At 41.4% G+C, this 26,945-nt stretch overlaps 1 protein-coding gene across 1 annotated transcript in view; it reads left to right on the forward strand.

The window, feature by feature from the left end:
* LOC140456550 (serine/threonine-protein kinase MRCK alpha-like) overlaps positions 1-26,945 on the forward strand; it is a 567,354-nt gene that overhangs the window by 273,737 nt on the left and 266,672 nt on the right. The window contains 3 exon segments of the mRNA XM_072550745.1: positions 3,188-3,271; positions 16,249-16,344; positions 22,426-22,574. Of these exon segments, the coding sequence (XP_072406846.1) occupies positions 3,188-3,271; positions 16,249-16,344; positions 22,426-22,574 (329 nt within the window).

The raw sequence follows: 26,945 nt of genomic DNA on the forward strand, positions 1-26,945 counted from the left end.
CAGATTGCAGGGGGACTTAGATAAACCGCAGAATTGGGCTGAGAGGTGGCAAATGGAGTTCAGTGCAGCAAAACGTGAGGTGATGCACTTTGGGAAGAATAACAGGAAGGCAGAGTACTGGGTCGATGGAAAGATTCTTGGTAGTGTGGATGTGCAGAGGGATCTTGGAGTCCATGTACATAGATCCCTGTAAGTTGCCACCCAGGTGGATAGTGCTGTTAAGAAAGCACACGGTGTGTTAGGTTTCATTCGTAGAAGGATTAAGTTCTGGAGCTGCAATATCATGCTGCAACTATATAAAACGCTAGTGTGGCCACACTTGGAATATTGTGTACAGTTCTGGTCGCCATATTTCAGGAAGGATGTGGAAGCATTGGAAAAGGTGCAGAGGAGATTTACCAGAATGTTGCCTTGTCTGGAGGGAATGACTTATGAGGAAAGGTTGAGAGACTCGGGTCTGTTCTCATTGGAAAGAAGAAGGCTAAGAGGGGATTTGATAGAGACATACAGGATGATCAGAGGATTAGATAGGGTAGGCAGTGAAAGTCTCCTAGGATGATGACGTCAGTTTGTACAAGAGGGCATAGCTACAAATTGAGGGGTGATAGATTTAAGACAGATGTCAGAGGCAGGTTCTTTACGCAGAGAGTGGTAAGGGCGTGGAATGCCCTACCTGCTAATGTAGTCAACTCAGCCACATTAGAGAGATTTAAACAATCCTTAGATAAGTACATGGATGATGATGGGATAGTGTAGGGGGACGAGCTGAGAATAGTTCACAGGTCGACGCAACATCGAGGGCCGAAGGGTCTGTTTCCACACTGTAAGTAGTCTAATCTAATCTAACACGAAGATTTCTTGAGTAATTTCGATTAGCAAATAAATAAACGGTTCAGTAGCTTTCTATGTACTGGTATATCTATGCTGATTTTAAGAAAGCCTGTGAAGAGAGTTGTTAAAGTTTGGACTTTGGTTGTTGAGCATGCCAATGAAATGAAAAATCACTACTGTGTGCCTTATGGTGTGAATATTGTCTTGTACAATACAGCCTTTATGATGAAATAATTCAAGCTCGCCAGAGTCCTTGATTAGGATATATTATTGATCAAAACAAGATAACATTTCATGCTAACTGTTGGACGTTTGGTTCCAAAGGTAATGTTGACAGCTGAGTGGTCTGTTTGATTTGAACAAAACAGAGAACATTGATGTATTTGAGACATTTGAAAGTGATTGGGATTTTCTTTCTTTGAAAAGGGCTCATAGTAAACACTGATGAACTAGCAAATTAAGGGCCTCAAATTAAGGTGAAATTATGTGTGATGAGATTCCATTTGAATGTTTTACAGCATTAAACTATTGGAAAAAAGTGGTATTCACAGTAGATGGGTGCAGCTGCATTAATCTGTGATAGTCAAGAGTGAAGACTTTGTGTGAAGATTTTGAAGTAGAATTTTTATAACATTTATGAGCTACTATTGGAGTAATCTTACATCTGAATCAAAAGGTCATCAGTCCAAATTGCACTCCAGAGTCTTGAGACTGTTATTTGTATTGCACTTCACTACAGGACTGGTGTTACCATTTTCTGATGAGGCATTAAGTAAAAGTCATCACTGTTTCCTCAGTTGGATGCAAAATATTAAAATTTTAAAGAAGAGTAAATAGCTGTCAGCAAATGTTCCTCAATCAATGTCACATTTGCCTTCACAATACTGACTGCACTTTCAAAGAAATTCATTGCCTATGAACAATGTTCCCTCTAATGATTTGTTTACTGCAATGTGAATCTCTGAGGTTGGTGTGTTGGTACACAATCAGTGTTTGTTGGAATCTCCAAAAGGCAGTACAGGTATGACGGTTGCTTCTGAACATCTTTGAAACATTCTAAACACTTGTTCTTCATTTGTTCATGGGATGTGTGTCTGTCTCTGGGAAAGCCAGCATTTGTTGCTCATCCCTTAATGCCCTCAAGGAGTGGTGATGGGGTGGTGGTGTTGGTGAGTAATCTTTTTTGGACCATTGTAGTTCTTGTCATATAAGTAAATATACAAGGCTGTTAGGGTGAGCATTCCACTATTTTGACCAGGTAACAGTGAAGGAATAGTGATTAGCTCCCAGTCAAAATGGTGGGTGAAATGCAGGGAAAATTGCAAGTGTTAGTGTTCTCATGTGACTCCATTCCTTATCCTTCAAGGTGATAGAAGTCATTGCTTTGGAAAGTGCTGTCAAAGAAAATTTGGCAAATTGCTGCATTGTTTTTCAGAACGATACAGATTGTGTAGCAATGATGGAGGATGTGAATGTTTAAGATGTGGGTGAGGTGCCAATCAAGGGGGTCACAATGATCTGGATGGTGTCAGGTTTTTAAAGTACTTTTGGAGCTGAAGTGAATCACTGACCTGACTTTGGAGATACAGTACTAAGATCGCTGGCTCAGTTTCAGGACATTAAGTTGGGACATTCAGCAATAGTAATGATGTTGAAAATTGAGGGAAGACGGTTATTTTCTCTAGTTTCAGGTGGTCATTTCGTAGAGTCATAGAGATGTACAGCACGGAAACAGACCCTTCAGTCCAACTCGTCCATGCCGTCCAGATATCCCAACCCAATCGAGTCCCACCTGCCAGCACCCAGGCCCATATCCCTCCAAACCCTTCCTATTCATATACCCATCCAAATGCCTTTTAAATGTTGCAATTGTACCAGCCTCCATCACATCCTCTGGCAGCTCATTCCATACACGTACCACCCTCTGCGTGAAAAGGTTGCCCCTTAGGTTCCTTTTATATCTTTCCCCTCTTACCCTAGATCTATGCCCTCTAGTTCTGGTCTCCCTGACCCCAGGGAAAATACTTTACCTATCAACACCTATCCATACCCCTCATAATTTTGTAAACCTCCATAAGGTCACCCCCCAGCCTATCAGGCATTTGTATGCCCATAGTGTTATTTGTCATTTGGACATATAATGCTTCAGTACCTGAGGATTCAGGATTAGTGCTGAACATTGTGTAATCATTGGTGAACATCTCCACTTCTGATCTTATGATGCAGAGAAGGTAATTGATTCTTGATAAGATTCCATGCAAATTTAAATTCTCAACTATTTCTGCTGATATAATTAAGCTAATTTATCTGTGATGAGCGCAGTAATTTGCACTATCTTGTTTTTCCTTTGTTGTAGGTTGCTGTTGTGAAGTTAAAAAACGTTGAAAAGGTTTTTGCCATGAAGATCCTCAACAAATGGGAGATGCTAAAGCGAGCAGAGGTACATTCATAAGGAGTGGTTATTATAATGAAAATACCAATTTTGTGATGTAGTTTTAAACCTACTTGGTTGAATTTGCAATTGCTGGGACACTTCCAAATGAAATCTGTCTTCAGTTATGTGATGAAAAAGCAAAAATGCGCTTTTGAGCTAGTTTGATGCTGAAATGGTATTGTTGATTGTATTGCCTGAGTAAAACAAGCAAACCTAACCTCCAATACTGTACAATGACAGTGGCAGAATGTTTAAATACTTTCTTTTCAACAAATGTAACTTTGTAACTAAAATAAAACTTTATAACCACTCAGTTCACAGCCAAGAAGGGATTATTCTCCCTTCCTTTCTGTGAAAGGACGTGAATTTTGTGTCTCTGTCACCAAAGTCTAATTTAATTTGTGGTAATTAGATTGGGGTTGAACATAGAAACAGTAGTAGATTGTTCAGCCCCTTAAGTTTGTTCCATCATTCACTTAGATCATGGCTGGTATGTATCTTCATTCTATTACCTACTTTGGTTTTATAATGCTTAACACTATCACATTTTAAAAATTTAAACCATCTGAAACAAGCCTGAATATATCAGTGAGTGTTTTTCAGATTTACGGGGTGTGACGAGTGGGGTCTCATTGAGGTCTATTCAGCTTTCTAATTTTTACACTTCATATTAGTGACTTACTTGAGGGGATTCAAGGCTAAAATTTTCAGGTAGGAAGTGTGTTGTGAAGGTTGCAAACTAACTGTAAACAGGGTAGAAAAAATAGTTGGTTGATATTATTGAAGTCAGGGGTTATGGGTGGGGAGTTGAGGCTGTGGCGTGTGGGGTGGGGAGGGTGGGAAGGGGAGGGGTGTGTGAGCTGTAAAGTGGCTAACTAAAAAAATGAGCTGATCCTCAAGCTTTGTCAGAACATTGCAGCAGACCCAGTAGATGAAAGTGGTTTCTTGAATAGCAAGTAACTAGTAGGTCAGGGTCATTGCTATGATCAGAGCAGAAGTGTTCACCAAAGCATTCGGTCTTGTCAAAGTAAGGGAAACCGAATTATGAGCAGTTAATACTGTAGACCTGATTGAAAGAAGTACAAGTAAAATGCAGCTTCATGTAGAACTTATGTTTGGTGCCTTGCATAGTATAAGAGGAAGGAGGTAAATGGACAAATATTTCACCTTTTGCAATTGCAAAGGAATGTGCTACAGGGAAGTGAGGAAGTATTAGGAGTGATGGAGGAGTGGACCAGGGTATCATGGAAGGAATGTTCCCTGAGAATAACTGACTGTGGAGGGTAAGATGTATTTGGTATTAGCGTCCTGCTGGAGGGTGTGGAAATTGCACAAGATGATCCTTTGAATGCAGAGACTAGTGGTGTAAAGTGAAGACAAGGGAAGCTCTATCATTCTGGGAAGGCTGAGGGCAGAAGTGCACAAGATGGGTTGGACACAGCTGAGGCCCCTGTCAAACACAGATGGGGAGAATCCTTGCTTGAGGAATAGAGATGATTTCAGATGCAGCCCAGTGGAAAGTGGTATCATCAGAACAGATGTGATGGAGACAGAGAAACTGGAAGAAAGGAATGAAATCCTTGCAGAAAACAAAATGTGAGAAGGTAGTTCAACGTAACGGGAAGCTGGTGGTCTTGTAATGGATACTATTGCTCAGCCTGTCCTCAGAAATGAAAACAGTGAAATCAAGGAAGGGGAAGGAAAAGTTACGAATCGACAAGGTGAAGAGGAAAACATGATAGAAATTGGAAGCAAAATTGATGACTTTTTAAATTCAGGACAAGAGCAGGAAGCAGCACCAAAGTCATTGTTGATGTGTTGGAGAAAGGTGGGGGGCCCTAGTAGGACTGGAACAAGGAATGTTCTACATACACCACAGAGAAATACTCATAGCTGTGACCCATGCAGGTAACCATTGTGACACCTTTGTCTTACGTAAAATGAAATTAGTAAAAGGAGAAATTGTTCAAAGTTAGAATGAGTTCAACCAGGTGAAGGATGGTGATGGTGGATGGAGACTGTGCAGGCCTGATGGTGGATGGACCTTTAAAGGAACTGTACGTCCATGGTGAAGAGGATGCAGCTGGGGCCAGAAAACTGGAAACTGTGGAACTAACGTAAAGCATCAGATGAATCACAAAATAGAGTCATAGAGATGTACAGCATGGAAACAGACCCTTCGGTACAACCTATTCATGCCGACCAGATATCCCAACCCAATCTAGTCCCACCTGTCAGTACCCGGCCCATATCCCTCCAAACCCTTCCTATTCATATACCCATCCAAATGCCTCTTAAATGTTGCAGTTGTACCAGCCTCCACCACTTCCTCTGGCAGCTCATTCCATACACGCACCACCCTCTGTGTGAAAAAGTTGTCCTGTAGGTCTCTTTTATGTCTTTCCCCTCTCACCCTAAACCTATGCCCTCAAGTTCTGGATTCCCCGACCACAGGAAAAAGACTTTGCCTATTTTGTAAACCTCCATAAGGTCACCCCTCAGCCTCTGACGCTCCAGGGAAAACAGCCCCAGCCTGTTCAGCCTCTCTTTGTAGCTCAAATTCTCCGACCCTGGCAACATCCTTGTAAATCTTTTCTGAACCATTTCAAGTTTCACAGCATCTATCCGATAGGAAGGAGACCAGAATTGCACGTAATATTCCAACAGTGGCCTAACCATTGTCCTGTACAGCCGCAACATGACCTCCCAACTCTTGTACTCAATATTCTGATCAATAAAAGGAAAGCATACCAAATGCCTTCTTCACTATCCTATCTACCTGCAACTCCACTTTCAAGGAGCTATAAACCTGCACTCCAAGGTCTCTTTGTTCAGCAACACTCCCCAGAACCTTACCATTAAGTGTATAAGTCCTTCTAAGATTTGCTTTCCCAAAACGCAGCACCTCGCATTTATCTGAATTAAACTCCATCTGTCACTTCTCAGCCCATTGGCCCATCTGGTCCAGATCCTGTTGTGATCTGAGGTAACCTTCTTCACTGTCCACTACACCTCCAATTTTGGTGTCATCTGCAAACTTACAAACTGTACCTTTTATGCTCGCATCCAAATCATTTATGTAAATGACAAAAAGTAGAGGGCCCAGCACCGATCCTTGTGGCACTCCACTGGTCATAGACCTCCAGTCTGAAAAACAACCCTCCACCACCACCCTCTATCTTCTACCTTTGAGCCAGTTCTGTATCCAAATGGCTAGTTCTCCCTGTATTCCATGAGATCTAAACTTTCTAATCAGTCTCCCATGGGGAACCTTGTCGAACGCCTTACTGAAGTCCAAATAGATCACATCTATCGCTCTGCCCTCATCAATCCTCTTTGTACTTCCGCAAAAAACTCAATCAAGTTTGTGAGACAAGATTTCCCACACACAAAGCCATGTTGACTAACCCTATTCAGTCCTTGCCTTTCCAAATACATGTACATCCTGTCCCTCAGGATTCCCTCGAACAACTTGCCCACCACCAACGTCAGGCTCACTGGCTTGCCCTTACCACCCTTCTAAACAGTGGCACCATGTTAGCCAACCTCCAGTCTTCCGGCACCTCACCTGTGACTATCGGTGATACAAATATCTCAGCAAGAGGTCCAGCAGTCACTTCTCAAGCTTCCCAAAGAGCTCTTGGGTACACCTGATCAGGTCCTGGGGATTTATCCACTTTTATGCGTTTCAAGACACCCAGCACCACCTCCTTTGTAATATGGACAGTTTGCAAGATGTCACCATTTCCCTATAGTCTATATCTTCCATATCCTTCTCCACAGTAAATACTGATGCAAAATACTCATTTAGTATCTCCCCCATTTTCTGCGGCTCCACACAAAGGCCGCCTTGCTGATCTTTGAGGGGCCCTATTCTCTCCCTCGTTACCCTTTTGTCCTTAATGTATTTGTAAAATCCCTTTGGATTCTCCTTAATTCTATTTGCCAAAGCTATCTCATGTCCCCTTTTTGCCTTCCTGATTTCCCTCTTAAGTATACTCCTACTTCCTTTATACTCTTTTAAGGATTCACTCGATCTATCCTGTCTATACCTGACATATGCTTCCTTTTTCTTAACCAAACCCTCAATTTCTTTAGTCATGCAGCATTCCCTATACATACCAGCCTTTCCTTTCACCCTGACAGGAATATACTTTCTCTGGATTCTCGTTATCTCATTTCTGAAGGCTTCCCATTTTCCAGCCATCCCTTTCCTGCGGACATCTGCCCCCCACCAGCTTTCGAAAGGTCTTGCCTAATCCCGTTAAAATTGGCCTTTCTCCAATTTTGAACTTCAACTTTTGGATCTGATCTATCCTTTTCCATCATTATTTTAAATCTAATAAGATTTTGGTTGCTGGCCCCAAAGTGCTCCCTGACTGACACCTCAGTCACCGACCCTGCCTTATTTCCCAAGAGTAGGTCAAGTTTTTCACCTTCTCTAGTAGAACTAAATGGGGAAAACTGTATAAGGCTAGATAAAATAGACTCACAATAGGAAGAAATAATTTCAGCGAGGCAGGGACAAGTTGAAATGATGGGTCTGTCAGTGCAGCACTGTTTGTGGATTTTGGGAAGGAGGTAGAAGCTGATTGTGCATTGTTGGGAATCTGTGTAGAGTGCATCTCCAGAGGTTCCGTGGTCAGTGACAGCCTGATGTTCAATGGTGGTGTCATAATCCAGGGTAGATAGGAGGACATGTCTGAGAATAGGTACTCAGGCTCTGTCCGATTGAGGTCACTGTGCCAGATGATAACTGTATCACCCATATCTGCAGGTTTGATAACAAAGTCAGGGTTGAATCTGAGAGAGTGCAGCAAGTTCAGAGGAAGACAGGTTAGAGTGGGTGAGTAGAGCTAAGAAATTAAGGTGGCTGATATAATGCCTGCATTTCTCAATGAAGAAAACCAGTTGGATGGGTCCAATAGAGGGGGAGTATTGGAGAAGTTAGAAGGGTCTACATGGCAGGGAAGAGGACTCTTGTCCAATAAGCCAGAAGGAGAATACAACAGAGGAAGAGTTCAGTGTCATGTCATACCAGAAATTCAGTGAGTTTGGGGACATAAGGAAATAAAACTGAGTCTTTTGCTGAGCACATATCATTTAGCATCAGAGAAGGAAAGGACTGAGGATATAGTGAACACACATAAAGAAGTGGGATTGGATGAAGTGATATTCCATTATTAATCAATGTTGCATATCTCAGAGATGCAGAGCCATCTGGCGTCCTCATGCTTCAATAGCCAACACTTAGTATGCAGGTATGACAAGTAAATAGTGGCCTACCCCTGCTCATAAATTCTTTGTTCGTATTATGGAAAGATGATGCTATCCCATTTGCTATATTTTGGTGTGAATGATTTTTGGGAGCTGTCTGTAAGCAATTAGTTATATTCCAGGGTGTATCATTGTGCAGAACTGATGTGATCCAGTTAATTATTTTCCAGTGGTCATTGTTGCGCAGAGCTGATGGTTCCTAGTTAGTTGTATTCCGGTGAAAGGCAGGAAGGTTTAGAGGGGTGTTGAGAAAAAATGTTTTCGTCCAAATGGTGGTGCGAGCCTGGAATGCATTGTCTGGGAGGGAAGCAGAGATGGGTAAGCTCACAACCTTTAACAGATACTTGGATGGTCTCTTGAAATATCATAACATTCAAGGCTATGGACCAAGTGAAAAACTTTAAGGGGAAGTGACAGCCTAGTGGCATTATCACTGGACTGGTAAACATGAAACCCAGGGAATATTCTGGGAAGCCAGCTTCAAATCCTGCCATGGCAGATGGTGGAATTTGAATTCGATAGCTGAATTGAGAGTTGAATGATGACCATGGATCCATTGTTGATTGTCAGGTAAAACCCATCTGGTTCATTTGTGCCCTTTAGGGAAGGAAATCTGTCCATCCTTAGCTAGTCTGGCCTACATGTGACTTCAGAGCAATGAGGTTGACTTTTAACTGTCCTCTAGGCAATTAGCGTCGCCAGTAATGTTGTCATGAAAAAAAATAAGACTGGTATAAATTTAGCAGTGCGGATTCAATGGGCTGAAAGGCCACTTCTGTGATTCAGTGTGAATCATTGTGGAAAGCATATGAATTCCGGTTCATTATATACCAGTGTGAATCATTGTATAGAGCTGATAATATGCAGTTATATTCCAGTTATGTTTATCTCTGTGCAGAGCTGATGATGTTTACTTAATTATGTTCCATTATTCATCATTATGTAGGGCAGATGTATCACAATCAGTTATACAGTCATAAAGGTCTATTGCATTGAAAAAAGTTATTCAGCCCATTGAGTCTGCGCCAGTCAAAAGCACTAATCTCATTTACTAGTGCTTGGCCCATAGTCCGTATGCCTTGGCATTGCAAGTGCACGTCTACTTACTTATTAAATCTTATGATCCTTTCGGCCTCTACCATTCTTACAGGTAGTGTGTTCCAGATTTCCAGCACCCTCTGAGTGAAAAAATGTTTCCTCACATCCCTTTGAAACTTCCTCCCCCTGACCTTAAATCTATGCCCCAATCATTGATCCCTCCAACAATGGGAAATGTTCCTTCCTGTTTGTGCTTCTCAATTTTATACATTTCAGTCATGCCTCCCTTCACTCTCCTCTATTGCCCTCTCTCTCTGTCCTCCTCTCTCTCTGTTGCTCTTTCTGTTTTCTCTGTCACCTTCTGAACAGATTATTGCTGAGCAGGTGCTGCTTGATAGCACTGTTAATGACATCTTCCATCACTTTACTGGTGATCGAGTGTAGACTGATGGAGCAGTAACTGGCCGGGTTGGATTTGTCCTGCTTTTTGTCTCCAGGACATACCTGGGCAAATTTCCAGATTGTTGGATCGATGCCAGTATTGTAACCATACTGAAGAGCTTGGCTAGGGCAGCGGCAAGTTCTGGAGGACAAGTCCTCAGTACCATTGCCCATAGCCTTTGCAGTATCCAGTGCCTCCAGCCATTTCTTGATATCACATGGAATGAATTGAATTGGCTGAAGACTGGTATCTGTGACGCTGAAGACCACTGGAGGAGGCCGAGATGGTTCATCCACTTGGCTTTTCTGGCTGAAGATTACTGCAAAAGCTTCAGCTTTATCTTTTTAATGGATGTGTCTGGCTCTTCTGTCATGGAGGATTTGTCGAGCCGCCTCCTTCAGTGAGTTGTTTAATTGACCACCATCATTCACACCTGGATGTGGCAGGGTTGTAGAGCTAGATCTGATCTGTTGGTTGTGGGATCGCTTAGGTCTTTCTATCATTGACTGTGTTTATATTGTTTAGCGTGCAGATGTTTGGTAGCTTCAGCAGGTTGACACCTTATCTTCACGTATGGCTGGTGTTGCTCCTGGCATGCCCTCCTGCACTCTCCATTGAACCAGGGTTGATCCCTTGGCTTGATGGTAATGGTTGAGTGGGGGGTATGCCAGGCCATGAGATTGCAGATTGTGCTGGAGTACACTTATGTAAGAACATAAAAAATAGGAGCAGGAGTAGGCCATCTGGTTCCACGGGCTCCACCATTCAATACGATATTGGCGGATCTTGTGGCCTTATCTCCAGTTATCTGCCCTCTCACCACAACCCTTAATTCCATTACTGTTCAAAAAATTATCTGTCTTAGCTTTAAAAACATTCAATAAGGAAGCCTAACTACTTATATGGGAGACGTTCCTTCTAAATCTGCTCCCCCTAATTTTGAGGCTATACCCTCTTGTCCTAAACATCCTCTCTACTTCTGTCTTACCTATTCCCTTCATAATTTTATTATTTCTGTAAGATACACCTCATTCTTCTAAATTCCAATAAATATAATCCCAGTATACTCAGTCTCTTCTCATAAATCAATCCCCTCAACTCTGGAATCGGTGAACCTCCTGTGCACTCCCTCTAGTAGTGCCAGTATATCCTTTCTCAAGTAAGGAGACCAAAACTGCACGCAGAACTCCAAGAGTGCCTCATTAGCACCATATACAGCTGCAACATAACCTCCCTACTTTTAAACTCATTCCCTTTCGCAGTTCTGCTGCTGTTGATGGCCCACAGCGCCTCATTGATGCCCAGTCTTGAGCTGTTAAATCTGTTCAAAGTTTGTCCCATTTAGCATGATTGAGGGTATTCTCAGTTTGAAGGCAAGACTTTGTCTCCACAAGGACTGTGCGATGGTCACTCTTACCAACACTGTCATGGACAGATGCATCTGCAGCTGGCAGATTGGTAAGAATGAGGTCAAGAATGTTGTTCCCCCCTGTTGGTTTCCTCACAACCTGCCATAACACTTAGTCCAGCAGCTCTATCCTTTAGGACCTGACCAGCTTGATCAGTAGCACAGCTGCCAAGCTACCTATGGTGGTGGATGTTAAAATCTCCCACTCAGAGTACATTTTGTGCCCTTGACATCCTCAGTGCTTCCTCTGAGTGTCGTTCAGGAGTACCAATTCATCAGCTGAGGGAGGGCAGTACGTGGTAATCAGGAGGTTTCATGAGACATCTTTGGGTCCAGAATCAATGTTGAGGCCTCCCAGGCAACTCCCTCTCAACTGTATACCACTGTGATTCCACCTCTGCTGGGTCTGTCCTGCAGTGGGACAGGACATATCCAGGGATGGTGTTGGTGGCGTTTGGGACATTGTATGATTCCATGAAATGACTATGTCAGGCTGTTGCTTGACTAGTCTGTGAGATGGTTTTCCCAATTTTGGCACTAGCCCCCAGATGTTAGGACACCTTTGCAGGATCAACAGGGCTGTTTTCTTGTTGTCTTTTCTGATGCGCACATTGATGCCAAGAGGTCCATCCAGTTTCATTTCTTTGTTGAGATTTTGTAGTGATTGATATAACTGACTGGCTGGCTAGGCCATTTCAGAGAGCAGTTGAGAGTCGACCACATTGCTGTGGGTTTGGAGTCGCATATGGATCAGAGCAGGATTTCCTTCCTGAAGGCAGCTGTGAGCTTGATGTATTTTCCCAATAATCAACAATGGATTCCTAATCCAGATATTTATCTTAGACTACCTGACCTGCTACCTTAAGGTTCTAGTGGTCAAAAACACCAAGATCCCTGTGATTTTCAGTCATTGTCAGGCTCCTACCATTCCCGTGCCTTGTTTGTCCTGTCCAACTCATCACCTCACATTTATCTGGATTGAACCCTGTTTGCCACTGATGAACCCATCTCTATCCTACTGTAATTTTAGGCTATCCTCCTCATTATTTACATCCCACCAATGTTTGTACCATTTACTGATCCACCCAACTACATTCAATCATAGAATAATACAGTGCTAAATAAGCCCTTTAGCCCTTCAAGTCTGTACCACCTAAAGTATTCTACCTTGCTGCAATTGGCCCATCATCTTAAATGTTATGATACTTCAAGTGCTTATCCAAGTACTTTTAAAGATTGTGAGGTTTCCTACCTCGACTACCCTCCAGACAGTGCATTTCAGACCCCTGCACCTTCTAGGTTGAAGCATCTTTCCTCATATCTTCTCCTACCTTCCATGTTAAAATAATGCTGCCTTGTTAATGAAACTTCATCTAATAGGAATAGTTTTCTTTTCATCCTGTTCATGTCTCTCATTGTCATAAATGTCATCAATCATATTCCCCCTCAACCTTCTCTGCTCAAAAAGAAAACAACCTGAACTTATTCAACCTCTCTTCATATCTGAAATGCTCCACCTCACGCAACATCCTGGTGAATCTCCTCCACAAACCTTCCAGTGCAATCCCACAGTGACCAGAACAGTGACCAGAACAGCACACAGTGCTCCAGTTGTAGCCTAACCAAAGTTCAGTACAGCTTCAACGTAACCTTCCTGCTTTTATAAACTATGCCATGACTGAGAAAAGCAAGTATCCTGTATACCTTCTTAATTATTGTCTTGTCCTGTCCTGCCACCTCCAGGGATATAGAGACAAACACCCAGAAACCCCTCTGTTGTTCTAAGGTTCCCCGTATCTTAGCATTCATTGGGGATTCCCTTATTTTGTTTCTTCTTCCAATTAAATCACCTCCTTTATATCAGGATTAAATTCAATCTGCCTTTCTGACCAATCCATTTATATCTTCCTCCTTGCTTTCAGCCACCAGTCTTTGTGTCATCCATAATTTGTTATCATCCCTCCCATATTCTCTTCTTAGTCCAAGTCATTTACGTAAACCACAAACAGTGTTGCCCTCATCCACACAACTGATTACCTCTTCAAAAAAAAATCAATCAAGCTGGTCAGACATGGCATCTCCTTAACAAAACCATGCTGACTGTTCTTCATTAATCCCTGCATCTCCAAGTGCAAATTAAACTGTCCCTCAGAATTACTTTAATGATTTCTCCACTGACTGGCCTGTAGTTTCCTGGATAATCCCTTGCTCCCTCTTGAAGAATAGTATTCATTGGCAGTCCTGCAGTTCTCTGGTACCTTTCCTCTGGCTAGAAAGGAATTGAAAGTTGTTGCCAGCATCCCTGCTATTTCTTCACTTGCTTCACTCATCCGCCGGGGATGCATTTCATTTAGCCCTAGAGATTTAGCTACTCTTAATTTTGGGAGAGAGTGGAGACTGCAGATGCATAAGATCAGAGTGTGGTGCTGGAAAAGCACAACAGGTCAGGCAGGATATTCCTGCTTCTCAGATACTGTCTGACCTGCTGTGCTTTTCCAGCACCACACTCTCGATTACTCTTAATACTGCCAGACCACTCAGAACGCCATCTTTGTCTATGCTAATTTCTTTAAGTATATCGTAATCCTGCTCCCTGATTTCTTTATCCACATTGTCTCTCTTACTAGTAAACACCAATACAAAATAGAGAGGATCCTTGATTTACTAATGTCCAACTTTAGACATGCTCGTACTTCCAAACAGGGGTGTAATTTTAAAGACCAGACATATGAACATTTTTCTCTTCTTACAAAGAGGTCCTTTATATTGTCGTGGATTGTGTTCTGACTTGTGTACAAATCGGCTTGTGAATGGACTCCAGGATGGAACCCATTCACAACCTGGGGACTGCCTGTATCCATGTAGAAACCCTACCTATATTCTCTAACTCCACGTGCAAATTATCATGGCACCTACTTTTTCCCTTGTTATCCTTTGACCTTTAATGCACTTGTAAAATTACTTAGGAGGTTCCTTTATTTTAACCTGCCATTATTATTTCATGCCCCCTTTCCTCCAATGTGAATCATTGTGCATAGTTAATGATATCTAATTCGTTATATTCCACCGTAGATCATTGTGTTGATCTGCTTTGTGAATTACCTGTATTGTGCAGTGTTGATGATATTATTTATGATATTACATTGTGAATCATTGTGAAGAGCTCTTGATACCAGTTAGTTATATTCCAGTGTTCATCTTTGTGCAGAGGTGCTGATAGTATTTAGTTATTTATGTTTGTTTTCCTCATTGTGTGTGGAGCTGGTGTGATGCTGGTAATTGTTTTCTAATGTATTTGTTGTTTGGGCTTTGGAAAGAATCCTTTTGTTTCTCTCTAAATTGTGAGACGATTTTACACAGCTATAAAAAATTCTAATTGATACATATACTTTGGTGAATAATAGCTTTTTTATTTAACATTGAAAAACTGGAGTAACTTTGCATTGAAGAGGTTGTGTTGTGTTTTATAATGTTACACCTTGCATGCCTCTTCCATTTTTTACACAAGGGCCAGTTAGTTCTCGCATGTTGGTCCTTGAGTCAGCAAGTAGTCATCTTTTTTAAAGCTTGCTAAACAAAATTCCTTTATATGTCTCACTGAGAGCTATTCAAATATGTAAGAGATTGACGGTCTGAGGGGAAAGAGTATGAATACCAACTGTTATGAGACCAAGCTAAGCTGTGAGCTACATTTGATAACAAGTTAGATGCTCAAAAACAAGTTAAACAATTTGGCCTGATGTCTAATTTCAAGTGCAGCTATCTTTAACTTGTCTATTATGTACAATTACATTGGATTGCAATTTAGAAAAAAAAAATTGAAGTAGGTTAACTATCTGGTATTTTCCAGCTGGTACAACTTGTCAAATTTCCAAATAGTTTGTAGTGACATATCCCTGATATCTCGGTTTAAAAGCATCTAACTATACCACTTGGATTAGGAAGTAGGTGGATAGAGAGAGAGAAAATTGACCATAGTTTAGCAGATTTATTGCCTTTAAAGGAGTCTGTTGGTTATAGATTTCTCTGAGCCATGATGGTTATTACAAACAAGCTTTTTTAAAACTCAACATTGCATTGCAACCATTGCATTAAAATCCTGTTTTAAGCAACAGCAAAAAAAAGAAAGACAAAGTTAGAAAAAGGTTAATTTCTTACTTTTAAATTATTCAGCTACAAATTGGAATTATTTTGAAAGTGAATCTCTGTGTGCATAACTCCTCTTAAATGATTATGCTTTCACCTTTTGCATTGCTTTGCCAAGCTTTACCATTTGGTGTTGATTCATGCCTTCACTAGTATAACGCTATCCTGCTGTCCAATGGTGTAGGAGCCCACCAACTCAGAATGATTCACTGTTGGATATTTTTTCTCCTGTCTTTGTATGTAGAGGTGGGAATACCCAATGGCTAATATGAGCCCGCACTCTGTTATTCAGGTATAGTGAGCTGATATTCAAGTTAGTATTAAAAGATTCACTAAATAGTTGATCTCTTTTCTCTCTTCATGCTTTCTCAATGTAGCATCTTCATTGTTTAAGGATTGCTAATCATGTCTCATGCCTGATATCACTATAGGGCAAGGTACAAACATAAACCCCAGGAACTACGTCAGCTGGTACAGAAAGTAAATTCACGCTATTGGTGTTGTTCTGTGTCACTTTCTGGCTATCTTGCTAACTGAACTAACCAACACAATACTTGCATTTAAAAATAACAGCTTTAATTTTAAGACATTAACCATTTCACAGTATGTATGGCCTCCTATTTGCAATTTTATCTACTCTTGTGTACAACTTGCATTTTTGTTTAAATCTAGACTGCCTGTTTTCGAGAGGAGCGGGATGTGTTGGTAAATGGAGACAGTCAGTGGATTACCACATTGCACTATGCTTTCCAGGATGAAAATTATTTGGTGAGTTACAACCTAGAGCATGATTAATTTTGTGCCAATTTTACATGTTTTTTTTTCATTTCTAACTAATATACACCCCAGTTTAGCTACATTGGACAGTACACCCCTTCTAAATTCATGAGATGGGTATTTGATTTCTTGTAGCCCTGGTCATTGGACACCATAACTGTTGGTAAGAAAAGTAACTGCTATCGTCAGGATTGTTTGTCCTCTGGTGTTTCTCTTCCTTTACAGAGCAGTGCTTCCTTTCACCTGACCCCTCTCTTTCCCTTACTCAACAACCTGTAACAAGAAAAACTGAGTGCAGATGCAGACCATTTCCTATTTTGTAATGTAAAATGTCAAGAGATTGCCTTCTAAGTTAAGCTTTCCTTTAAAGCTGTTAATGACTGCATACAGATGACCAACTTTTTAAAATATCTCTCAGTATTAATAAAGATGCAGAGAATATTGTGGTCTGCACAGTTTTGATCTCCTTATTTGAAAGAAGATATAATTACAGAAATAGTTCAGCGAAGGGTTTACTCAGTCATCCCTGGGTTTGAAAGGCTTATTTGGAAAAGTTGAACAGGTTGGGCATACACCTATTGGAGTTTGAAATATAACATGAAGAGACTTGATAGGGTGGGTACTGAGAGGGTGTTCTTCCTTATTGGAGGACATAGTTTAAGAATAAGAGGTCCCCCTTTTAAGTTGAAAAGTAGGAGATTTTTTTTTCCTGAGGATCGTTAGAATATGGAATTTTTTTCCCAGCAGGTGGTGGAGACTGGGTCACTGAATTGATTCAAAGTAGAGTTTTCATTGAGGGATTCGAGTTATGGGCACTAGACAGGAAAGTTAAGGTGACACAACAGCCAGATCAATTATGATCTTACTGAAAGATTGAGAAAACTCCAAAGGGCCAAATAGTCTATTCTTACATTTTGTCATTATTCATTCAGTTGGTTGAGTTAACTAATCGCTGGTTGCAGCCTTATTGTTTTGCATGTTGAAAACCTCCATGGTCATCAATAGTGAAGTAGTAACGTTAATTCAAAATTAAAAATACAGCTGAAAATAAAAGTATGAAAATGAAAGCCAGCTCAGACTATTTAAAGAGAATGTTGGTTTCACCAGTTTGGGTTTTTGATGAGGCAACAGATATCAATGAAGATAATGGCACTAATGTGGTCTATTTAGACTTCCAAATGACAGCTGATGCAAGTATTTCATAATAAATTTGTCAGCAAAGCTGAAGCTCATGGGCAAAACAGGAAAGTGGCAGCATAGATATGAAGTTGGCTGAGTGAAAGGAAATAGTGGAGTGGTAAACGGTTATTTCTTGGGCTGGTGGAAGATTTATATTGGAATTTCCTCGGGATGAGTACCAGAAACACAGCTTTCCTTGATCAGAATTAATAAGCTAGACATGTGTGTACAGGAACCAATTTCAAAATTTGTGAATGACAACTTGAAATTTTGTGAACTATGAGGTTAATGATTTACTTCAAGAACTCATAGGTGGATTGTTAAAATGGGCAGACAAGTGGCAGATAGAATTAAATGCAGAATGTGAAGCAACATTTTGGATGGGAAGAAGGAGAAAAGCCAATTTATTATAAAGATTACAAACAGGGAGACTCGGACTACATGTTTGAGCTGTTTAAAAATTGGGTAAGTGAGTAAAAAAGATGCAGAATCCCGGACTTTATAAACAAAGACATAGACCAGAAAAATCAAGGGAATCCTGTTAAGCTTTCACAAAAGTCTGATTGATGCTGAAGTGGAACATTGTACCCAATTTAGGGAACTTCACTTAGGATAGATGTGAAGGCTTTCGAAGGGCTACAGAAAACATACATATGAATTTTTGTTTTTGTTCATTTGTGGGATGTGGATGTTGCTGGCTTGGCCAGCACTTATTGCCTGTCCCTAGCTGCCCTTGAGAATGTGATGGTGAGCTGCCTTCTTGAATCGCTGCAGTCCATGTGCTGTAGATTTACCCACAATGGCATTAGGGAGAGAATTCCAGGATTTTGACCCAACAAAAGTGAAGGAACGGCAATGTGTTTCCAAGCCAGGGTGGGGAGAACTTGCAGGTGGTATTCCCATGAATCTGCTGCCCTTGTCCTTCCAGATAAAGTGGTCGTGAGTATGGAAAGTGCTGTCAAAGGATTTTGGTGAATTTCTATTGTGCATTTTGTAGATCATACACACTGCTGCTATTGAGTGTCGGTGTGGAGGGAGTGGTTGTTAATGGATGTGGCTCCAATCAAATGGGCTGCTTTGACCTGGACAGAAACTAGATCATAGAACGTTACAGCGCAGTACAGACCCTTCAACCCTCGATGTTGTGCCGACTTGTGTAAATAATCTGATGCCCATCTCACCTACACCTTTCCATTATTATCCATATGTATGTCCAATGCCCATTTAAATGCCCTTAATGTCAACGAGTCTACTACTGTTGCAGGCAGGCCATTCCACGCCTCTACTACTCTCTGAATAAAGAAACTACCCCAATATCTGTCCTAAATCTAACACCCCTCAATTTAAAGCTCTGTCCCCTCGCGTTAGCCTTCACTATCCCAGGAAAAAGGCTCTCACTGTCCACCCTGTCTAATCCTCTGATTATCTTATATTTCTTGATTAAGTCACCTCTCAACCTTGTTCTCTCCAACGGAAACAGCCTCAGTTCCCTCAGCCTTTTCTCGTAAGACCTTCCTTCCATACCAGGCAACATCCTAGTAAATGTCCTCTGAACCCTCCTAAAGCTTCCACGTCTTTCCTACAATGCGGTGACCAGAACTGCACTCAATATTCCAGGTGTAGCCTTACCAGTGAGGTAAAAACAATGACTGCAGATGCTGAAAACCAAATACTGGATTAGTGGTGCTGGAAGAGCACAGCAGTTCAGGCAGCATCCAACGAGCAGCGAAATCAACGTTTCGGGCAAAAGCCCTTCATCAGGAATAAAGGCAGTGAGCCTGAAGCCTGGAGAGATAAGCTAGAGGAGGGTGGGGGTGGGGAGAGAGTAGCATAGAGTACAATGGGTGAGTGGGGAAGGAGATGAAGGTGATAGGTCAAGGAGGAGAGGGTGGAGTGGATAGGTGGAAAAGAAGATAGGCAGATCGGACAAGTCAAGGAGACAGTAACTGAGCTGGAAGTTTGAAACTAGGATGAGGTGGGGGAAGGGGAAATGAGGAAGCTGTTGAAGTCCACATTGATGCCCTGGGGTTGAAGTGTTCCGAGGCGGAAGATGAGGCGTTCTTCCTCCAGGCGTCGGGTGGTGAGGGAGCGGCGGTGAAGGAGGCCCAGGACCTCCATGCCCTCGGCAGAGTGGGAGGGGGAGTTGAAATGTTGGGCCACGGGGCGGTTTGGTTGATTGGTGCGGGTGTCTCGGAGATGTTCCCTAAAGCGCTCTGCTAGGAGGCGCCCAGTCTCCCCAATGTAGAGGAGACCACATCGGGAGCAACGGATACAATAAATGGTGGATGTGCAGGTGAAACTTTGATGGATGTGGAAGGCTCCTTTAGGGCCTTGGATAGAGGTGAGGGAGGAGGTGTGGGCACAGGTTTTACAGTTCCTGCGGTGGCAGGGGAAAGTGCCCGAATGGGAGGGTGGGTCGTAGGGGGGTGTGGACCTGACCAGGTAGTCACGGAGGGAACGGTCTTTGCGGAAGGCGGAAAGGGGTGGGGAGGGAAATATATCCCTGGTGGTGGGGTCTTTTTGGAGGTGGCAGAAATGTCGGTGGATGATTTGGTTGATGCGAAGGTTTGTAGGATGGAAGGTGAGCACCAGGGGCGTTCTGTCCTTGTTACGGTTGGAATGGTGGGGTCTGAGGGCAGAGGTGCGGGATGTGGACGAGATGCGTTGGAGGGCATCTTTAACCACGTGGGAAGGGAAATTGCGGTCTCTAAAGAAGGAGGCCATCTGGTGTGTCCTATGGTGGAACTGGTCCTCCTGGGAGCAGATACGGCGGAGGCGGAGAAATTGGGAATACGGGATGGCATTTTTGCAAGAGATAGGGTGGGAAGAGGTGTAATCCAGGTAGCTATGGGAGTCAGTGGGTTTGTAAAAAAATGTCAGTGTCAAGTCGGTCGTCACTAATGGAGATGGAGAGGTCCAGGAAGGGGAGCGAGGTGTCAGAGATAGTCCAGGTAAATTTAAGGTCAGGGTGGAATGTGTTGGTGAAGTTGATGAATTGCTCAACCTCCTCGCGGGAGCACGAGGTGGCGCCAATGCAGTCATCAATGTAGCGGAGGAAGAGGTGGGGAGTGGTGTCTTGTACAGCTGAAGCATGACCTCGAGGTTCTGAAACTCAATCCCCCTACCAATAAACAGTAACACACCATATGCCTTCTTAAACAACCCTATCAACCTGGGTGGCAATTTACAGGGATTTATGCACCTGGACACCGAGATCTCTCTGTTCATCTACACAGCCAAAGATTTTACCATTAGCCCAATACTCTGCATTCTTGTTACTTCTTCTGAAGTGAACTATCTCACATTTTTCCACATTAAACCCCATTTGTCACTTCTCAGCCCAGCTCTGCAGCTTACCTATGTTTGTCTGTAACCCACAACATCTTTCAGCACTATCCACAACTCTGCCTACCTTAGTGTCATCCAAGAATTTACTAACCCATCCTTCATCCAGATCATTTATAAAAATGACAAACAGCAGTGGCCCCAAAACAGATCCTTGTGGCACAACACTGGTAACTGACCTCCAGGATGAACATTTCCCATCACACCACCCTCTGTCTTCTTTCAGTTAGCCAATTTCTGATCCAAACCATTAAATCACCTTCAATCCTGAAACTCTGTATTTTGTGCAATAGCCTACCATGTGGAACCTTATCAAACACCTTACTGAAGTCCATATGCACCACATCAACCGCTTTACCTTCATCCACATGTTTTGTCACCTTCTCAAAGAAATCAATAAGGTTAGTTAGGCATGACCAACCCTTCATATAACTGTGTTGACTATCCTAATCAAATTATTCCTTTAGTGTTAAACCTGTTGAATAGGGTACCATGGTGTTTGGTCCTTGGGCCCCAACTATTTACAATGACTTAGATGTGTGGGAAAAAGAAATCAAATTTGCAGATGACAATAAAATGGGTGGAAAAATAAGTCACTATAAAGAAAGACATTTTCAAATGGCTATGGATAGGTTATGTGAATGGGCCAGAACTTGGCAGGTGGAACTTGATGCGGATAAGTGTGAGGTTATCCATTTAGGTTGGAAGAATAAAAAGGTAACTTATTATTGAAGAGGAGAGGAACTTCAAAATGCTTCCATGCTCTCTGCTCTTATTATATATGCCGCAACTGATAAAGACAAGTGTCCTGTATGGCTTCTTAATTACCTTGTCCTGTCCCTTTCAGGGATCTGTGAACAAGCACCCCAAGATTCCCGTCATCCTCTGAGCTTCCTACTTCCTTATCATGCTCCTTTTTCCTTATCATGCTTCTTTTTCCAAACTGCATCACCTCACATTTATCAGGGTTAAATTCCATCTGCCACTGAACTGCCCATCTGAACAATTCATTTATATAGTCTCCTGTAAGCTATAACCTTCCTCCTCACTGTCAACAGGTACTCCAACTGGCCAATCTTTGTGTCATTCACAAACTTACTTATCACCTCCCAAACATTCTCATCTATATAATTTATGCATATCACCAACAGTAAGAGACCAGCACTGATCCCTGTGGTATGCCTCTCCGCACCAGGCACCAATCACACAAATTGCCTTCTACCACCACCCTCTGTTTTCAGTCTCTAAGCCAGTATTGGATCCATGAACATTTACCTTCTTTAATAGTTTCCTATAAGGGACCTTATCAAAGGCTTTGCTGAAATCTATATAAAGTACATCAAGTGTTCTATCCTCATCGAAACACTTACCCATCTCCTCGAAAAGTTCCATTAGATTTGTTAGGCAACTTGGTTGTATTCAAGAGTGCGACCTGACTTGGGGATTCAATGAAGTATGGTAACAATAATGGAATGAAATATAACAAACTATTAATTGAAAAGTGACTGTTTTGCTCATCACTTATTTTACATTTCATTTTGATCTCAGTATCTTGTGATGGACTACTATGTGGGAGGAGACCTCTTAACATTACTCAGCAAATTTGAGGACCGGTTACCAGAGGATATGGCAAAGTTTTACCTGGCAGAAATGGTTTTGGCAATTGATTCTGTTCATCAGCTACACTATGTCCACAGGTAAGATAATCTGATAAAATGGTTTGATTATGCCAGTGATCACAGTGCTAACTGTGACATGAGAACTTATCTTTCCTAAAATGATATAGACCAGCAATAATTCTTCTCAACTTATATTTGGTTTTACAATTGTTGTTGTTTCGATATTGCTCTAAGCTAATATATAAATTTGCCATTATTGGCTTATGTCTAATTGAACCAATTCTGAAATTGCAAGAGTGAGCAAAATCACATGGCACTTTCTTTTAAACAACCTTTCAGAAAGTATTTTAATTTTTCAAACAACAATGAGCCATGTGCATTCAACCTTTTGGTAATATCTCTTATCATCACCAAAATACCTGCTCACTGGTTTCAGCAGAAAATTTCTAAAGTCTGGAGGAGAAAGTTGAGGCTTCAATGAGTTTAATATTTATGGATTTGATGCCTAAGTTTGCAGAACACTATATAATTGTGAGTATTGAAAATCGACTTCTCAGTGGAATAGTAAGATAAATAAAGTAGGCACCAGGAGCTCAGAAAAAAATAATTTAGTGCTGCATCTAATTAAATTATTATTTAGATAAAAATTAAATGATAAAATTCCATTGGATCCATATGTTTAATGTATTACTGTATTCTCTATTTTAAAACATACACAGATCCAAGATTGTAACACATAATAAATGCAGTAGAGAGCCTTCAGGTTTTTCAGCAGGAAAAGGCTACATTGACATGATCATGGCAACCAAGTATATTTCTCTATGGAGCAAGGGAAGACCAATTACCAGTTTGTCTCTGAACATCAGTGCTGGAGCACCTGTGGATGCTGTGAATATATGACCCTAACTTGAGATATGTGAGCCAATTAAAAGAAAGGAAAGTAGCAGAATTTTTCAGGAGTACAGACAGGACATGTTTGTGCCAAGTCCATCCACTAGTTTTATGTACCAAATGTTGCCTAATAGAGTCATAGGGCACAGAAACATACCCTTTGGTCCAACCAATCCATGCCAACCATAATCCCAAACTAAACTAGTCCACCTGCCTGCGTTTGGCCCATATCCCTCCAAACATTTCATGTACTTATCCAAATATCTTCTAAACATTATAACTGTCCCCGCACCCACCACTTCCTCTGGAAGTTCACTCCACATGCGAAGCACTCTCTATGCAAAAAAGTTACTCCATGTCTTTTTTAAAAATCTTTCTCTTCTTCACCTTAAAATTATGCCCCCTAGATTTGAAACCCACCACACTAGGGAAAAGGCACCTCCCATTTGACCTTTCAAACCCCTCATGATTTCATAAACCCGAATAAGGTCTCCTCTCAATCATGGACACTCAAGTGAAAAAAGTCCCAGCCTATCCAGCTTCTCTTTGTCACTCAAATCCTCCATTCCTGGCAATAATCCTGGTAATTTTGTTTTCTGAATCCTCTCCAGCTTAATAATATCCTTCCTTTAACAGGATAACCAGAACTAGACATGGTAGTTCAGAAGAGGCCTCACCAATGTCCTGTACAACCTCAACATTACATCCCAATTCCTATACAAGTTCTGAGCAATGAAGGCAAGCATGCTGAACAGATTCTTAACCGCCCTGTCTGAATGTGACACAAACTTCAAAGAATTATGTACCTGAAACAAAATGCAATGCCTTGCATTTATCCAAATTAAACTCCATCTGCCACTCATCAGACCATTGATGATGATGTCTTTGTAATATTAGATAACCTTTCTCATTGTCCATTATACCACCAATTTTGGCGTCATTTGCATGCTAACCATTCCTTCTATATTCTTATCTAAATCATTTATATAAATGACAAACAAAACTGGGCTCAGCACCAATCCCTTTGGAACACCGCTGATCACAGGCCTCCAGTCCAAAAAACAATCCTCCACCACTACTCTCTGTCTCCTGCCATTAAGCCAATTTTATATCCACTTGGCAAGCTCACCCTGAATCCCATGTGCTATAACTTCGCTAATTAGTGTACCATACGGAATCTTGTCAAAGTCTTTACTAAAGTCCGAGTAAACAGCATCTACCGCTCTGCCCTCATCATTCGTTTTGGTTACTTCCTCAAAAGATCTCAGTCAAGTTTGTGAGACATGATTTCCCTTGCACAATTCATGCTGACTATCCCTAACCATTCCTTGCCTTTCCAAATACATGTAAATCCAATCTTTCAGAATCACCTTCAACAACTTAACCACCACCAAGGTCAGACCTACAAGTGTATAGTTCCCAGGCTTTCTCATTACATTCCTTCTTTTCACACACCCTTCAATTCAACAGTGCTGAATGAACTCAGTTGAATTTTGATTCCATTCGATCAGTCGGCATCATTGTTCATTCCTAGTAACATTTTGCACACAAGTTTCAGAAAATTCTACCTCATATTTTCTTAGCACTTTTAATAGCCTCAACTTTAATTCTATTTTTTAAAACACTTTGTCAGGGTGCAGATTTTGCTCAGGTCACTTTGGATATTTTAACTTCAATGATAGAGAGGTCAGTGTGTATTTTTTTCCTGTTATGTGGGGTGTAGTTTTGAGCCGGACAGGGAAACCCAGCTGGCAAATGTTTTTAGGTCTCTGAAAATATTGCCTAGGTTCCTGATCACTATATCATACCAATAAGGTTTGGTTTTATTGAAATGATTTTAAGTTGGGGAACTACTCAGTAGTCCGTTTGTCTTTTAAGTCTGATGTTTATGTTTAACACTAAGATGATAAGAAAGGCATTTCTGCATACCAACAGAGTTAAGATTCATGTTAGAAGTTTCTTGGCAGCCAGATTTCCATAATATTAATAGAAAGCGATAATGTAACAAGAACAGCTGGTGTAATAATCATACAGACATTACTGGTGAGCTACATTCACACAAGGTATGTATTACATGTCCAATCATTGAGGATTTCTTGTGGATCCTTGAATAGACAGAGGTGAAAGCCAAGGTTACTTGAAATACAGTTGAGTTGTTGGGCAATATTTAGATTAGCATAATGCCAAGGCAGCTAAATCACAGCGTACTTTTAATCTTTGATGACAGATGAAAGGAACTGACCAGGTCCAGCTTGCATTCAGTACTGTGTACATTTAGGATAGTGGAGTGTCAAAACTTGTAGGATTTGTTTGGACACAAATATACTTTGTCACAGAGCCAGTAAAGCATTAAACTTTATTAATTTTGGGACAAAAAGGATGCTTTTAGTACTACTGATGTCTGCATTTTCACCTCTACCACAGAAAAATGTCACACATTGGAGCAGGGTGGGAAATTCAATTCTCAGCATAGTGCTGGGTCAGCCATTTAAATATAAACAATTACTGTCAGTACTCCCTGTATAAGATCTTTGTATTCTGATTTCAGCTGGAGCTTTGAATTCCTTTCCTTCTTACCTTTGTATTCCAAAGATAACAGGATTTGTGTCATTTTATTATCCCGTGGTCAATGTGTTGGCATCTCGAGCACTCAAAGGGCTGTGTCAATTTTGTGGTACACAAAAGCACTGTTGGACAAAGAAATCACATCTTCTTATAAACTTTTGTGACTACCTAGGTATACGCATAAACTCAACTTCTGCAATGCCTTTGATACACATTTGGGCTTGCTTTGACGGTGATGCATTGAGAATTCTCCACCTACACACAGTATTAAATTAAAGTCTTAAGTTATGTAGGATATTCAGCACAGATCCAGGCCATTCAGCCTAATCAAACTATCCCAGCCTTTTTACACCTCCACCCATCTTTCAACATTTAGATCTGTTTTTGTTGATGACCCTTCCATCACAGTTGTTCAAGAATAGTCTAATCAGGCAGAAAGTTGCTGATTGGATTTATCCAGCTCTTTGTGTACAGCATAGTCCTGGACAATTTTCCAAATTGGTTAGGGGCGTGACAAATTCTGCCAACCAGATATCCTAACCTGATCTGGTCCCATTTGCCAACACTTGGCCCATATCCCTCTAAACCCTTCCTATTCATATGCCCATCCAGATGCCTTTTAAATGCTGCAATTGTACCAGCCTCCACCACTTCCTCTGGCAGCTCTTTCCACACACACTCCACCCTCTGTGTGAAAACGTTGCCACTTAGGTCCCTTTTACATCTTTCCCCTCAATCCTAAACCTATGCCCTCCGGTTCTGGACTCCCCCACCCCAGGGAATAAACTCTGATTTCTCTTCACAGATCCTGCCAGACCTGCTGAGCTTCTCCAGCAATTCCTGTTTGTGTTTCTGATTTAATACATGTGCAGTTCTTTCGGTTTTAATGAAACTACGGTATGATTGATTGTTATATAAACCAATCTGGTTCACTAATGCCTATTAGGGAAGGAAACTTGACATCTTTCCCTGCTGTTGGCCTACATGTGACTC

Source organism: Chiloscyllium punctatum, chromosome 3 (assembly GCF_047496795.1).
Source record: "Chiloscyllium punctatum isolate Juve2018m chromosome 3, sChiPun1.3, whole genome shotgun sequence".
In the NCBI taxonomy this organism is placed as follows: domain Eukaryota; kingdom Metazoa; phylum Chordata; class Chondrichthyes; order Orectolobiformes; family Hemiscylliidae; genus Chiloscyllium; species Chiloscyllium punctatum.